The sequence below is a fragment of the Ammodytes marinus genome, assembly GCF_949987685.1.
Source record: "Ammodytes marinus genome assembly, chromosome: 11".
Classification (NCBI taxonomy): domain Eukaryota; kingdom Metazoa; phylum Chordata; class Actinopteri; order Uranoscopiformes; family Ammodytidae; genus Ammodytes; species Ammodytes marinus.
In genome coordinates this window covers 12178645-12192301 of record NC_137215.1, presented here as the reverse complement: position 1 = coordinate 12192301, position 13657 = coordinate 12178645, and the positions used below count along the sequence as shown (strand labels likewise).

At 40.1% G+C, this 13657-nt stretch overlaps 1 protein-coding gene across 1 annotated transcript in view; it reads right to left on the bottom strand.

Annotated features, from left to right (window-relative positions):
• Positions 1–3298: 3298 nt before the first annotated feature.
• The window catches only part of LOC307257303 (inactive phospholipase D5-like), a gene marked incomplete at its 3' end in the record, with an annotated part of 40164 nt that continues 29805 nt past the window's right edge, over positions 3299–13657 (bottom strand). The window contains exons 3-10 of the mRNA XM_080036481.1: positions 9915–10101; positions 7737–7845; positions 7048–7175; positions 6130–6327; positions 4833–4969; positions 4489–4654; positions 4295–4385; positions 3299–3852 (exon numbers count right to left, since the gene is read on the bottom strand). Of these exons, the coding sequence (XP_079892607.1) occupies positions 3299–3852; positions 4295–4385; positions 4489–4654; positions 4833–4969; positions 6130–6327; positions 7048–7175; positions 7737–7845; positions 9915–10101 (1570 nt within the window). The remainder of the gene's footprint in view (positions 3853–4294; positions 4386–4488; positions 4655–4832; positions 4970–6129; positions 6328–7047; positions 7176–7736; positions 7846–9914; positions 10102–13657) is intronic.

The following is a 13657-nucleotide window of genomic DNA, read 5'->3' as shown; positions in this document are numbered from 1 at the left end:
AACTAGTCAGGGAAAGTGCTTCATTCGATTTTACTTTGCAGCTGCCTCAGACCTCAGACCCATATACCCTTCTGATGTCAAGAAAAACAAGATCGTTCACAGAATATTCAATGGAAATTGAAAAAAAATAACTTTTTCATGATTTTCCATAATCTTTTTAGATGCACCACAAGAGCAAAATCAAACTTGGTGAAAGCATTCTCCATATTAGGCTGGTATAAGGCCTATCACAGATACTTACAGTGGAAATTGCCACATTGTCGTGATGGATAGATTCATAGTGCACTGATACGAACATTCCTGTTTTTCTCGTTGTTTGCATGCAGCAGATGACAAAGTGTCAGTTGTTTCATTCATTCATCAATTTGCTTACTGTATGTAAGCTAAAATAAGTCCCTAAAAATATGTCGTAGTCCTGGTGCCTGCTAGCTGGAAAATAGTCAGTGGTTTGAATAGTCTCAAATATCAAAAATAGTTTAAAATCAATAAATGAGTAAGTGATGTACATGCAGAACTGGGGACAGGGTGCATTTGCAATGTGACAATGGCAGATAATAGCAGCATTAAGTAGCCAATCTGACTCCAGACCAGCAGTCAGATTAAAAGCAATACAGAGTGGCAATGTTGTGCTTTACAAGAAAATGATGTGGACATTACATAAGGAGAAAATAGTCTTCAAGTGTGTCTCAAGTTTGGAGAAACACACTAAACAGATTATTGTGTTTGCTTATAGAACAGCATGGATCAGTTTATGGATGAGTTAATGATTAGTGCACACATACAGCAGCAAGGGAAAGTAATGTTATTTTTTTTCATTTCAGCAGTATTACACAAAACGTATATAACATTACAAATGTTTTACTTCAATGTTTTCTATATTTAGGTCTCATACTATAGTGAGAGAAAATTGTGTGTTTGATCTGATCACTTCACATAACAAACTTAATTCCAGTTCAAAACTATCAGAAAAATCACTTACATTCCCATGTCATTTTGTTTGAGAACTGACCAAACCAACATGTATTCTTTGATCAAACTGATTTTCTTTTTAAACTTTTCATGTCATGTTGCAATATATACTGTAAGTGAGAAGAAGTGTCCTTTCTCACAACTTCCTCTAGATGGCAGAAGATATCCATCACGACCAGATTTACAATCATCTGTGTCATCAAATGTTGGATTTTTCACAGGTATCATTGGTTCAGCTACATCTGTACTGTCTGTACATACAAGGAACATGGTACGACACAACTGAGTATATGTTGTGGCACAAATAGCAGGCATAAATACTTTGTGCAAAAATACTGGTGAATCCACCAGGACATGTATCCTTTTACCTCAATGAACACCTGTTTACGTATCTTTTTGGTTAAAGCTAAACCCTTTCTGCGTTCTGACTGTAACAGCTTCAGTTTTCCAGCAGAATTAAAGTATTTAATTGCTCTTCCTTCTTCAGTTAATTCCATTTAAAACATTGATAGCACCCATGCTGCTTCCACCTTAAAACACTGACCATAACACCCTGTACTCTCTCTGGAAATTTTCTTCCATTAAAAAAAAGGTCTCTAGATAATAAGCTTGCAAGCATTGTTACAAAAAGTTGCACTTACAGCAAAGAGTGCACAAAGACCTAAACTGACATGCATTCATTTAAAATGCAAATGAAAGTATATGCAAGCCTCCGGTAAAAGGTAAATGATTTGCGCCGGTAAAGTTAGTATACTGTATATATTTGGTCACGGGCATGCCATTACACACCACCATGTCCTTGAGGTTAAACTGCAGGAACTGCAAGTGTCAAGCTGTTAAAAATTAATTGTATTGATTTGACTTCTAACTGCTGCTTCAGTATTTGCTCGAGAGGTCACAGCATTTAATTTAAAGGAATGCTATCGAAAACTTCAGATCCTCCTCTTCCCCTAGGAGTTGTTTATAGGAACTGGATTGACTATCTGTAATGACCCTTTAAATCAATTGCCCTTCTTCTTAAAATAATGAACACTGTTGTTTTTCAATGGCCATAGTGTAGGCCTATATGATGTTATGTAATAAACACAGTAGTATAGATTCATTAGACTCATTAATCACTTATGGCCTCCATGAAATTAAACATTTTCATATACACCATCCGGCTGTGGGACAGATTTATGATGCATGGTGTCCTGGATAATGTATCCTCTTCTCTTTACAGTGTTTAGTGATTGTGGTATTCAGATGAACTCACAGGGCAGACATGACGTCATTGCTGCCTCTGGAGCCCCAGTTCCTTAACCGGGGGTCAGCAATCAAAATGAGTTATGGGATTGTTTCCAGTACAGGACTAATGGCAACGTTCATCATTTCCAGTGTGTACATAGAAGTGTAAAGGGAACTGCAATTTTGACTGCTCAATGCAAACACTGAATAACCCTTAGGAGGGATATGTGTAGTTACACATCAATTCTAAATACATTTAACTGCAAAACTGTCCACACATTTCAACAGGAAACATTGATTCTGCTCGACTCTTTCCCTGTATTGACACAGCCGAATAAATTATGTGGAAAGGCCACACAAGGTTGTTTGTTTCTATTCATGTCATTTGACCTGATTTCAGGGTTGATTTGGTCTGGGATGAATATCTGAAATGATCAGTGTATAAGCCTGTTTACTGTTTTATATTATTATTCAAATGCACAGTAACTAACTTAAGAATGGACCTGGAGATTCATAAAACTGTATACAGGATCCAGATATCCACAACATGTAAATATGTGTACATTTTCCACTAGTTTGAAGTAATGCTAAAGTTGCTTATGTTGTTAACATGCTGCAGTGTCTCTCAACTCTGCATACCAATGCAGATGTCAATCCCCTTTTAAAGGGTGATACATTATGACTGCTACCAACAGCTTAAGTGACTAATACAATAATTAGGTAATCAATGATATTTCATCTGTTTCATTTACTTGAGAGACCTAAACAAGGAGAGGAAATCACAAAAAAATAAGTAGCAAGGTTGTAATAATTATTTCAGTCTATTAATCGGCAGTTATCCCAAACTAAAACGTTTCGGATTCATTTGAAAAAAAGAAATCCATGAAAAGTGCCAGACTGCAGTGGTGCTTTTGCTTCCTTGCTGGGTTCCTCTGGGCACATCATCAAGTCCCACGAACCAGACATAACTTAAATCTTCAAAAGCTCTTGTGTTTTTCAAAATGGCAAACATTAAATACTACAAAGTCCCAGTGAGTTAAGTCTGTTGTTACTGGACGAGAGCAACTCAAATCATGATTCAGGAAAAAGGAACCCTATGTGGTCACAGGGATACGTTGGAGATCTCTCTGCTGCCACTGCTCTCAACTGAATGACTGGGAGGGTCCATCGGATTGTCATGGTGTTTATCTTTTATTTGTACCTGTCTGTTGTCAAACTGGCTCACTTTGACTCGTTCCTTCTCTTGGAAACTGTCTATTAATGGCACTAGTCCATTGGCCGGGCCTTGGTGGCTGATTTTGCTTTGTCTACTGTCGTCATAGTTCCTGGGTTGACCTGGCGTCTGTTCATCGTCTTTGTGGCTGTTTCTCATTGGTGCAGGTGCATTATCATACTGGCCTGTTCTGATAGGCATTGGCCCATTGTCTAGGTGGCTGGTTTTGACTGGCACCAGCCTGTTGATCTGGTGCTTGTTGCAGATGGGAATCTTATTGGCCTGCAGTGAGCGTGTGTAACGTGAAAACCAGTCCCTCTCGAATGCAGCCCGTAGCTGGTCCACCACTGTAGAGTTCCTCTCCTCGATGCCCTCTGGCTGACTGATCACCAGGCCCGCTCCTGCATTAAAGGTAAACTCATTCCCCAGCCAGTCAAGGGTACCTGTCAGGACACAGCGGGAGAAACAAAGAAGTGGCCAACAGTTTGATGTCAACAATATCTATATAAAAATGCCCAAATAACAAGCAGGGTTTTTAAACAATGCCATGTGGGCACTAGTGGATAAATTATTTGAATCACAGACTATTGTTACACTATAAATTCCCTGTTTTTTTGCTTCCAGGGAAGATACATTTTGTTGGTAATCGTTGACCAATTCTTTGCTTTCTTTCTGAGAATTAGATGATGAGAAGATCAATAGCACTATCATGTCTGCTCGTAAGTACAAGGCTGGAGCCAGGAGGCGATTAGCTTAGCTAAGCATAAAGACTGTAAGCAAGGGGAAACATAGCCGAGCTAACTGAAGATCTGCAAGAAGTGAGCAGGAGTATATAGGATCCATAGGTCATATAGTCGTAGAGTGTCTAGTAGTCAATGAGCTCACCTAAATACATGGCTTTGTCTGTCACCATAAATCTGTTGTGGTTTATTCCCTGGAGACTCCCATCCCTCTGTACTCTAGGGTTGAAGAACTTCTATACAAACACACACACATACACAAACACACACGCGCACACAGCATTGATAAAGGGCATCTGTAACTGAGTTGAACATAGTACATAGTGGCCTTGCACTTACAGCTTCCAGTGAGCAGTTGGCCTGCTCCATGCACAGACTCCTGAGGGACCAGATGAAGTTGAATGTCAGTGGATCTGTCTTTTCCCAGCAACTAATGAGCAGACGTACCTGGACCTTCCTCAGGATCAGAGCCTCCCGGAGAAGACTGTCGATACGAGACCAGTACCTTGGCACAACAGAGGCAAGCAAAAAAAAATGTAGGGACACTGAAGTCAGACGGACTTGTACGACTCAACAGAGTTGAATAACTTGGAACCAAGTAAGGCATGCTAGCTTTCAATGGCAAATGTTTGTCAAATAATTTCCAAAAAACCAAAGTTAAACAGTGGCACAGTGGTTCTCACCTGTGAGCGTTCCTGCTGAGTAGGGGCAGGTAGTCGATGATGGAGATATAAATGAAACGGCGGGCCTCCTGGATGACACAGGAAATGGCCTCAAGATCATTGCTACGATCTTTGGGGATTAATATTTCTGGGGAGGTCTGTCAGCAGAGGAGGAAAGAAGACCAAGACAATAATGAAGTGTTGGTGTAGATATGGTGACTCTGTGCTCCTCCTCGCTGATGAAACACACATGAAAGATGGCCCGAGCACCTTGTAAAAAGATGTGATTGTTAACACTTTTTATGTCATAGTATTTTGGTTGTCAAATTTCAAGTTCTATTATCACATACACAATCAACTTGCAGGAAAACTATTCGATGCCTAACTCATAAGCTGATCCAAAAAAATAGATAAATATAATTAAGCTTACAATAGAATAGAAACCTATCCTACAAATAGATTCAATCAATATATAAAAGCAGACAAAATAAATTGAAAAGCCTTGAAGTTTCACTTTTAACATCTTGCTATAGTGTGTGATTTTCTAACAGTGAGTGTGCCCCTCTGTAAAGTGTATGCTTTTTGGGTCGATCTTAATCCCCTAGATGGACAGACCTGCCGGATCATCAGTTTTTCTGCTGAAGGTAGGATGACATCAGCATCACTCATCTCCAGGGAGAAGAAGACGAAAACACTTAAAGACACACACTGTGCTGCAGAGACACTCTAGATGTACTGTAAACTGTCACCTACATAGGAGATGGTTGCTACACATGAGTGTGTTTGACTAGGGTTGCTTTGACAAGCATTGTTATGAGAAAACAGGCATCTTAAACAGTTAAAGGTGCAACAAGGAACTTTAAAAGATTTCTGAAACAGTCTAATTTTTCCTCTGATGATCATAAATGACATGTTACAGAAAAACGAGACCATCAGTGCAAATAATACTATTTTTATATAGTTTAACTTAATGCCTTTGTCACGGCTCACCAAGGAACAACAGTTGGCGTGGTAAAAAGGATTAAATAAGCGTATACTTCTTCCTGCTCCTTTTCAGGCATATCTCAGCAATACAGATAATTTGTTTTCTTTTATTTCTTTTTTTGTGAAAACATAATTTTTGTTTATTGTATTTCCATGCTTTTCATTTTTGTTTTGTATGTTGATATGTCTGAAATAAATTGAATCAAAATCAAATAAAAAAAAACACTATACTACCGCTTTTTTCCAAAGGGGGTGCAAGAATTAACAAAAACTGAAAGTTCCTCGGAGCACCTTTAATGTCCAATACAAACTAAATTCCATAATTGTCACTTACAGAGATGTACGCCTGGGCCTTTGTGCTGTTGATAGTGAACTCCAGTGGTTCGTCCCTGTTGTAGAGGGCAAAGAGACGCTTGGACCAGAAGGAGGGGATGAAGTCTCTGTACTGGAGCCCCCAGTAGAGGCTGAAAACTCTGTGCAGGTCCAGAGCCAGACAGCTGCAGTCGTACACCAGCACACCCAGCTCCTTCCGCTGGAGAAAAGAAAAGAAAAAAATTCTATTACAGCAAAGGAGACATTAACATCATCATCTTATGAAATTATCCCCAAACTCTTTATAGCTTTACTTTCAATATCAACAAAAAAATGCTGCCCATCAACCCCATGACATGTATACAGTCTGTCAATATTTTCCCCAAAAATAAAATGTGTGATAATGATACAAGTGTAAGGTATTACAGTTAATGCTGTTTTCAAATGACACACCTTTTGCACAATAAGGCTGCAAACGTCAGATAAAATACTGTACTTTTGAGTCTGAGCCCGTTTATCAGAGGGGATAATGAACTTGTTAAGTAATTAAATCTTCTATTTATCTATTGGGTACAAGATGACAACAGAGGGTGTAGATGGTGCTTCGTAATTGTAACAATTTGCATGAATAATGTTACAATTTGGGCAGCTGTGGCTACTCTCATAGTTTACCACCACCGGGATGACTGTGTGTGTGAACGAATTGAACCTGGAACCCTGCAAAGCGCTTTGAGTCACAGAGAAATAAAGCGCTATATAAATCCAATCAATTAATTACAATTTAGTTTTAAAAAAATGTATGGGACTGAGATTATGCATGTTCATTTCCTCTAATGTCTCTGCCGCAGCATCTGTTGCTGTGTGAGTAAGCGTACGTTTATGAATGGAAGTGTGCTTTTCCATGTGTGTGTGCTGTGTATGTGTGGTGGGTCTTATATACTGTGGCCAGAGATCTCCAGTCCATGCTGGCGCTGCCGAAGTAGAAGTGTCTCCTGTCGACCACCCAGAAGGAGGACAGGAGGTGGCCTTTGGTCAGGGCCGTCATGTTCACATAGTGGACCTCAGCATCTAGAAATACAGAGCAAGCGAGAGAAACATAGATCCAGTAAAGAAGTGAGGGAGGGGAAGAGGAGAGTGACAGATTTAAAGGTGCACTATGTAACTTTGGGTAGGTCAGATAAGTGAACATTTCCTAAGGTATATTCTCATAACTGAAAAAAAAAAACTTTCCCCATGGGAAATTTTGGATTCCTGGTTAATAGTTTGAAGTTAAAAATCTACCTTACAAGTTACGGTTTTAATATAGTTGTATACATCAGAAGGGCACACAGTTTGGTTTACAAACACATTCTAGTCTTACGTTTGGTCCCAGGCGCCTAAAAATAATATTTATTTTGATTTCTGATGATAGAATTATTCAATACTAAGAATGACATGTAGAATACATTTGTTTTGTTAACTTAATGCAGGCTCTGCTAATGTAAACAAATCCCCTGTCCCTGAGACTGCATAGTGCAACTTTAAAAAATAGAAAGTGACTAAAGGCTAACCACGCGGAGCAATAATCTGCAGCAGCATGTTGGAACACAGATGAACATAATGGGTAATACAGTTAAAGTGGGAGCTGACAGTGTCTGTCCAGTGTCTTGAGCTCCGTCGAGTCGATCATGGCGCTAGAGATCTTCAGCAGGATCCCTTTAGCTTTCAGCCCCTGCAGCCTGGAAAGCAGAGCCCTGCCCTGAGGGAAACACATCAGAAAAAAACCTCTGCTGTCACATGAAATCCATGCACTGTGTGTATTTAGACAATATAATTGTGTGTTGCTTGGATTTTTCTTCAATATTGTTGCACCATAAGCGATCATAAATGTGCTATTTTTGTGCTGCATTTCCCTGGCGGGTCCTTTTGTTCTGCAGCTGGCCACTCTGATGTTTCCCTTCTTTTTTTTTTTTTGATCAAGCCTGGTTTACATGATGGCTACCGTTGCTCATTTTAAGAACCCCGTCCTTCTGTAGAACAACACATAAAAATCTCCATAATCTATGTGTATGATAAATCAGTGTAAACAGATCTTTTGAAGTCTCAGTGAAGCCTTTACAGAATATGCAAAATATGTTAATTACTCTACGCTGAAGAGGTTAGTCGAGGTAAAACCAAGCATCCCTTATTGAATGAGATGTATGAAGGGAGAAGTTGGAGAAAAACTGAGACGATTATCACGTTCATTTGGGAAAATGGGCTTCATTTCAGTATCTGAAGGGTGCTACTAATATTATATGTATCTATATCTCTTTTATATACTGTCTATGATCTATATTTAGCCTTCTGCATAGATTGTTTTACACCAAACAATTGACATTGAAACATTTGTTGTTCCATAATATATTGAAATTGTATAGAATGACCGTTACAGCTCTTTTAAAACCCAGACATTTTTATTAGGGGGGAGTTTCAGTTTCAGTTTACTACTCTGTATTATTCAGTCTGTAAATACAGTATTATAATGTCTTCTGAGGCTCTGGAGGAATCTTTCCTAATTCTAACTGAATAATTCAGGCAATGGGCTTTGAGAGGAAGCTTTTGTTGCAAACTAGGCCTTTTGGAGATTGAAAAACAAGAACATTTGCCAAGCAAGCAGTTGCATTATAGGGGAAATGAAGGATCCAGTGTTTCCTGGATTTTTGCCATTCTTCTACCTGAGTCTTAATATCTCTGGCTATGTTGCCTAAAACCTGGACCATTGTCTCCCAATGTTTTGATTGAAAGTGTGATACTAAATCACTGAAGCGTCCCTTTAGAGATTACAATATAATACTGCCTTGTGGTCGACACAGTCCTAGGCTTTTAATCACTCTGAAAGCATGTCTTACAAATGGTGATTTTCACAAGTTCGCTTTTCAGGCTATTACACCGGGAACTTTGCATATAAGAGATATGTCAAATCAGTCTGAGCAAAAGCGGAGTGATGCATTACATAATTTAATCTCTTTGAAGATAGTCAGCAACTACCACATCACCATTCGGGGAGCAGTGGCATGTGAAAGAGACTCATTGGCTTACACAGCAAACTTCTTGAATTCCTTGGATTCCTTTTATATTTTGAGGCAAAATAGCTGACATCAGGTGTGCATGCCTGCTACAGGAGCATCTCTACCTCCACCTCCTGTAACTTTGCATTCACAGTATATTCAATCTTTCGATCCAGCTCCCTCCTCCCTTGGTCTTCTCTTTGGCAGCTGTTTGCAGAAAGCTAGCTGCAAGCTGAAAGGCCATTAAGTTTTTTCTCAGGCCTCTTATTACTTTCCAATCAACCACCACAGGCTTTTATTAGTCCTGACACACTCTGAAAGAGGACTGTGTGTGTGTGTGTGTGTGTGTGTGTGTGTGTGTGTGTGTGTGTGTGTGTGTGTGTGTGTGTGTGTGTGTGTGTGTGTGTGTGTGTGTGTGTGTGTGTGTGTGTGTGTGTGTGTGTGTGTGTGTGTGTGTGTGTGTGTTTGTGTGTGTGTGCGTGCACATGCCTGAACTGCCTGGCCGAGGCAGCTGTCAATGACACACATCAAGATCGAATCCCAAATTAATTTTACTTCCAACAGCCTGACACCTGACATGTAACTCTGGCCCATTGTTCTTCTGTATTTTTGATACTGATATTAATAAACATGTCTGTCCCTATCAAAAAAATAAATAAATTATAAATAAATGAAATACTCACAAAGAAATAAAGACACAAAGAGGTGATACAGAAGAGTTAAATAAATGTCACAACAACTTTAGAGTCAAGTCTCTGTTGGCTTGCCCTTGTTTTACCTGTCTGGCAGCAGGCTGGAAGCTGGATTCATAATCGGAGGAGTTGAGGAGCCACAATGGAGAGACTATCTCTACGGAGCGGATGGCTTTGTCAAGTAAGCTGTAGAGACCCACTGCAAGAGGGATGTGGGCTGTACCATTGTCCAAGAAAGAGACGTCTTCTGGGATGTTCTCCACAAGCACTGCTCTGTGGAAAAGAATGTAAAGAATTAAGACCTGCATGAAGGGGAAATAAAGCATCATTAGGCTAAGCCATAAAGACCTGTTAATGGGAAAATGTGGAAAAAGTGAATAGGACATTCTTTCACAAAGCAATTATCTTTTTGCATTAGCGGCAGAATAATTATGAGCTTGGGTGCCACTGATATAAAGTTTTAGCCAGCTTCTTTCTTTTTTCCCCCCCGACACATTTTTTAATAGCACCCAGTTTTCTGCTTTCTCTGGATCGTTAACGTAATGAGTTATCAAGATTTCTACACCGCCTAGATCCCATCAGGCATCATTAGATCTTGCACAGGTTGCCTTTGGCAGGGGGTGAGAATAATTGAAGGGCTGAAGCACCACGAGTTGTCAGCAATGCAGATTAAATTACACGTAGTCAGGGAAAAGCCACTCAATTTGGCTGTGTTCTTGTCAGTCTCTCACATACACCATGGTATCAAATGGTGCATCTTAATGTAATCATCAGCAGTCTGGGGTAATGTACAGTTTAGTTGCAGCAAGCAGCATATAATTCAATCATGTACAGAGGCAAAACCAATCTGCTGCATGTCAGATTCCATGGATTGCTTAAAGAACAGAATAGTTACCGAGACATACTGTAGTCCTTGAGATAATAGGATGCAATGCAGGCAGGTATATCTCCAGCTAAAAGTTACATGTTAGGGGAAATATTCTGAGGGGTGGCTGTTTTGCATTATATTGCTGTGGAAATTTTCTGCCAGGGTGTAATGTCAAGTTGTCTGGCTTAATTACTCTAACTATGAGCTCTCCCTAATGCACCTCCACCTCCCATTTTACTCCCTTCCAAGTGCATGAAAAGGACAAGAAGCCTTAGTACTGGAGTCAACAGATTGAATAGAGCCATGGTGGGAACCCTAGATCTGCATCCAAACAGAACCTGGCTATTACCAAGCTCCAAAGCTCAACAACACAGTCCTTCTGCGTCTGGCTTCAAAATAGATTTTTGCCAACTGGATTTCTAGGGAAATACAAAAGGAGGGAGGTTGTTCAGTGAGGGTGAACAACTTGGATATACAGTACATTCCCAGTCATTTCTGTGTTTGCTGGAGCCTCTGAATTAAATGCTGAAGCCAACAAAACTGGCAGATTTACCCAATTGCACATGAGAGGATGACTTTTATAAGAAACATTATGGTAGGCTATGGTACATCTACAAACGATTAGTTTAGTTTGGTGGCTTCAAAGGTAGAGCATGGAGTTAAAAGATACCTGGGACAATTAATCTGTACTAGTTGACATATTATTACATCCAACAGAAGACACTGCAACACTATCATTCATTTGTGTTGTGTTTCTGAACACAGACCTGACAAATACCAGAATTCACTGTCTTTTAGCCGTTTGTTACAAAGTCATTCGATACATTGTGATATAACACCATTGATTAGTGCAGCTTTCAAATGAGCTCATGTTGTAGAGTGGAGTGTTTTTGTTGTGGGTCTGTATTGATTGTTTCTAAGCCAGCTGATGAAATCTATTTATGGGAAATTATCAAATGGCATATGAGGTTTTAAATGACCCCCACCCCCCCTACCAAATGCTTTTTTTCATATTTTTATTTTTATTTTTTTCTTCACATTTCTGGGTGTAAAACAAAGTGGAGAGCGGAGCCCAGGGTTTTGGTCTGGCTTTGCGAGACTAACCAAAATGTGACAGCTCCTCGGGGCCCAGCGAGTGCTTTACTCAAGGGCACGCCGGTGGGAGCATGCACTGCGCGTGTTAACGTAGTGTCATCCCAGTGAGGGGCCTGTTGCCAGCTCACAGCTTATAAAAAGTATTCCTGGCTGAAGTAAAGCGATGTCAGGTTTTGGAAAGTGGCCAAAGGTCAAGCGTGTAGGACTCAAACACCTCTGTGATCACAACATGCTGATTTCTCCTCACGGATAAAAGTGCGATCAATATGTTCAATGAAGCAGAATTATGGAGAATTCAGCATGTGAAACTGGCTCATACGTTACTCAGGGGTTTTATTCCAGTGGATATTCTATCTGTTTTTTAGTCTCAGATCTTAAGTGAGTTAATTGAAAAGGAGAGTGTAAAAGAAGAAAGAAAACCAACATAAAGCTGCAATTGATTTATCAGAATACATTTTCTATTCACAACACACGCATACCTCCTTAGTTCTGATTCAGCAAAAACTAGGGCAGCTACATTTAACACTATCGAGTTAGAAAAAAACAAGGATGGATGGAAAACAGATTCAAGGGGAGGAGGGGTAATCTTATTCTGAACAAAAAGGAAACCTCTCAGTCTCCTCTAATGGCTGTGTGGTATGATGAATGTTTATTCAGAGTTGTTCAAACAGCCAGTAGGCTGTTAAAAGTGGATTAAAAGTGGAGAAAGCAGGAAGGCGGCCGTTACTGTCTGCAAGAGATGCATCGATTTAAGCAGTCTGTGGTGGTGTCCACTGCTGGTCCCCTCCACTGTAACCGATCTGCGCACTCATGGGTGTGATTCACCCCGCAGCCAATACCTTTAATGCTTTAGATTTCACAATGTGTGTGTGCGTGTGTGTGTGGGTGTGTGTGTTTTTGCGCATACATGACAGCTAGAGAGGAAAAGAGAGATTTTGTGTCCGTTTGAATGCAAATCGCACGCTCTCTCTGAATGATAATCGATTCCCATCTTCACAGTGTGGTAGGTGAGCACAGTTGGATCCCTCAGATGTATTCTTTTGAAAATAATGAATTCCCTCATGCTTCAATCCAGAAAAAGCATAAAATAATAATGTCATGCTGTCAGGAGCTGTCGAGGTTGAGCCAAGTGTACAAACGATAAACAGCATGCAGTCATCACTGCAGGATGTAAGGATCGTGTATATTTTGATGCCAATTATCTGATTGTGATGCCTGCTGTAGCACACTTGAAGAAACAGCACGGGATCATGCTGAAAATCCCAGTGTGCTATCTAAGCCAGGCCTTGACATCTGATATAAATTATCCACCTTTTCATGAGCAGCCCTTAGCTCTGGGAGTATACAGCGGTGAGGACATTAATATACGAGTATCACAGGAGCTGCTGCGGTTCTGCTCCTTGCATGCTGTTAACTCCAAGGGAGAATGCAATGCTTCATCAGGTATAAGAAACACAATCTTGCCGAGGTAAACAGATATACCAAGTAAAAAATATATATCAATCCGTTATATGAAACTTGTGTTTGATGTGAACTAATGTTGACTGGAAAAACAGTACTTCGTCTGATTACACCGTTCCATATCTGTTATGACTGCTGTGCTGTCTTAGGTGTCCCCTGACCTCCTGACTGATGGCAGAGAGTTTACCTCCAATAGACAGCCTCATTATTTGACAGATCATTGTAGGCTCTACATACCTTGTTGTTGTTCCAGATGCTGGTTACTGTCTCACATATGCTAGTGCCAATCTACATTCGCTCCAGTAAGTTCAAACTACATGTTTAAGACAAGGTTTTGGTTAGTTCAGTGGCCATGTCTCTGTGGGTTCTTCAGTTTTGTTTGCCTGCTCATTCTGTTGGTAGCTT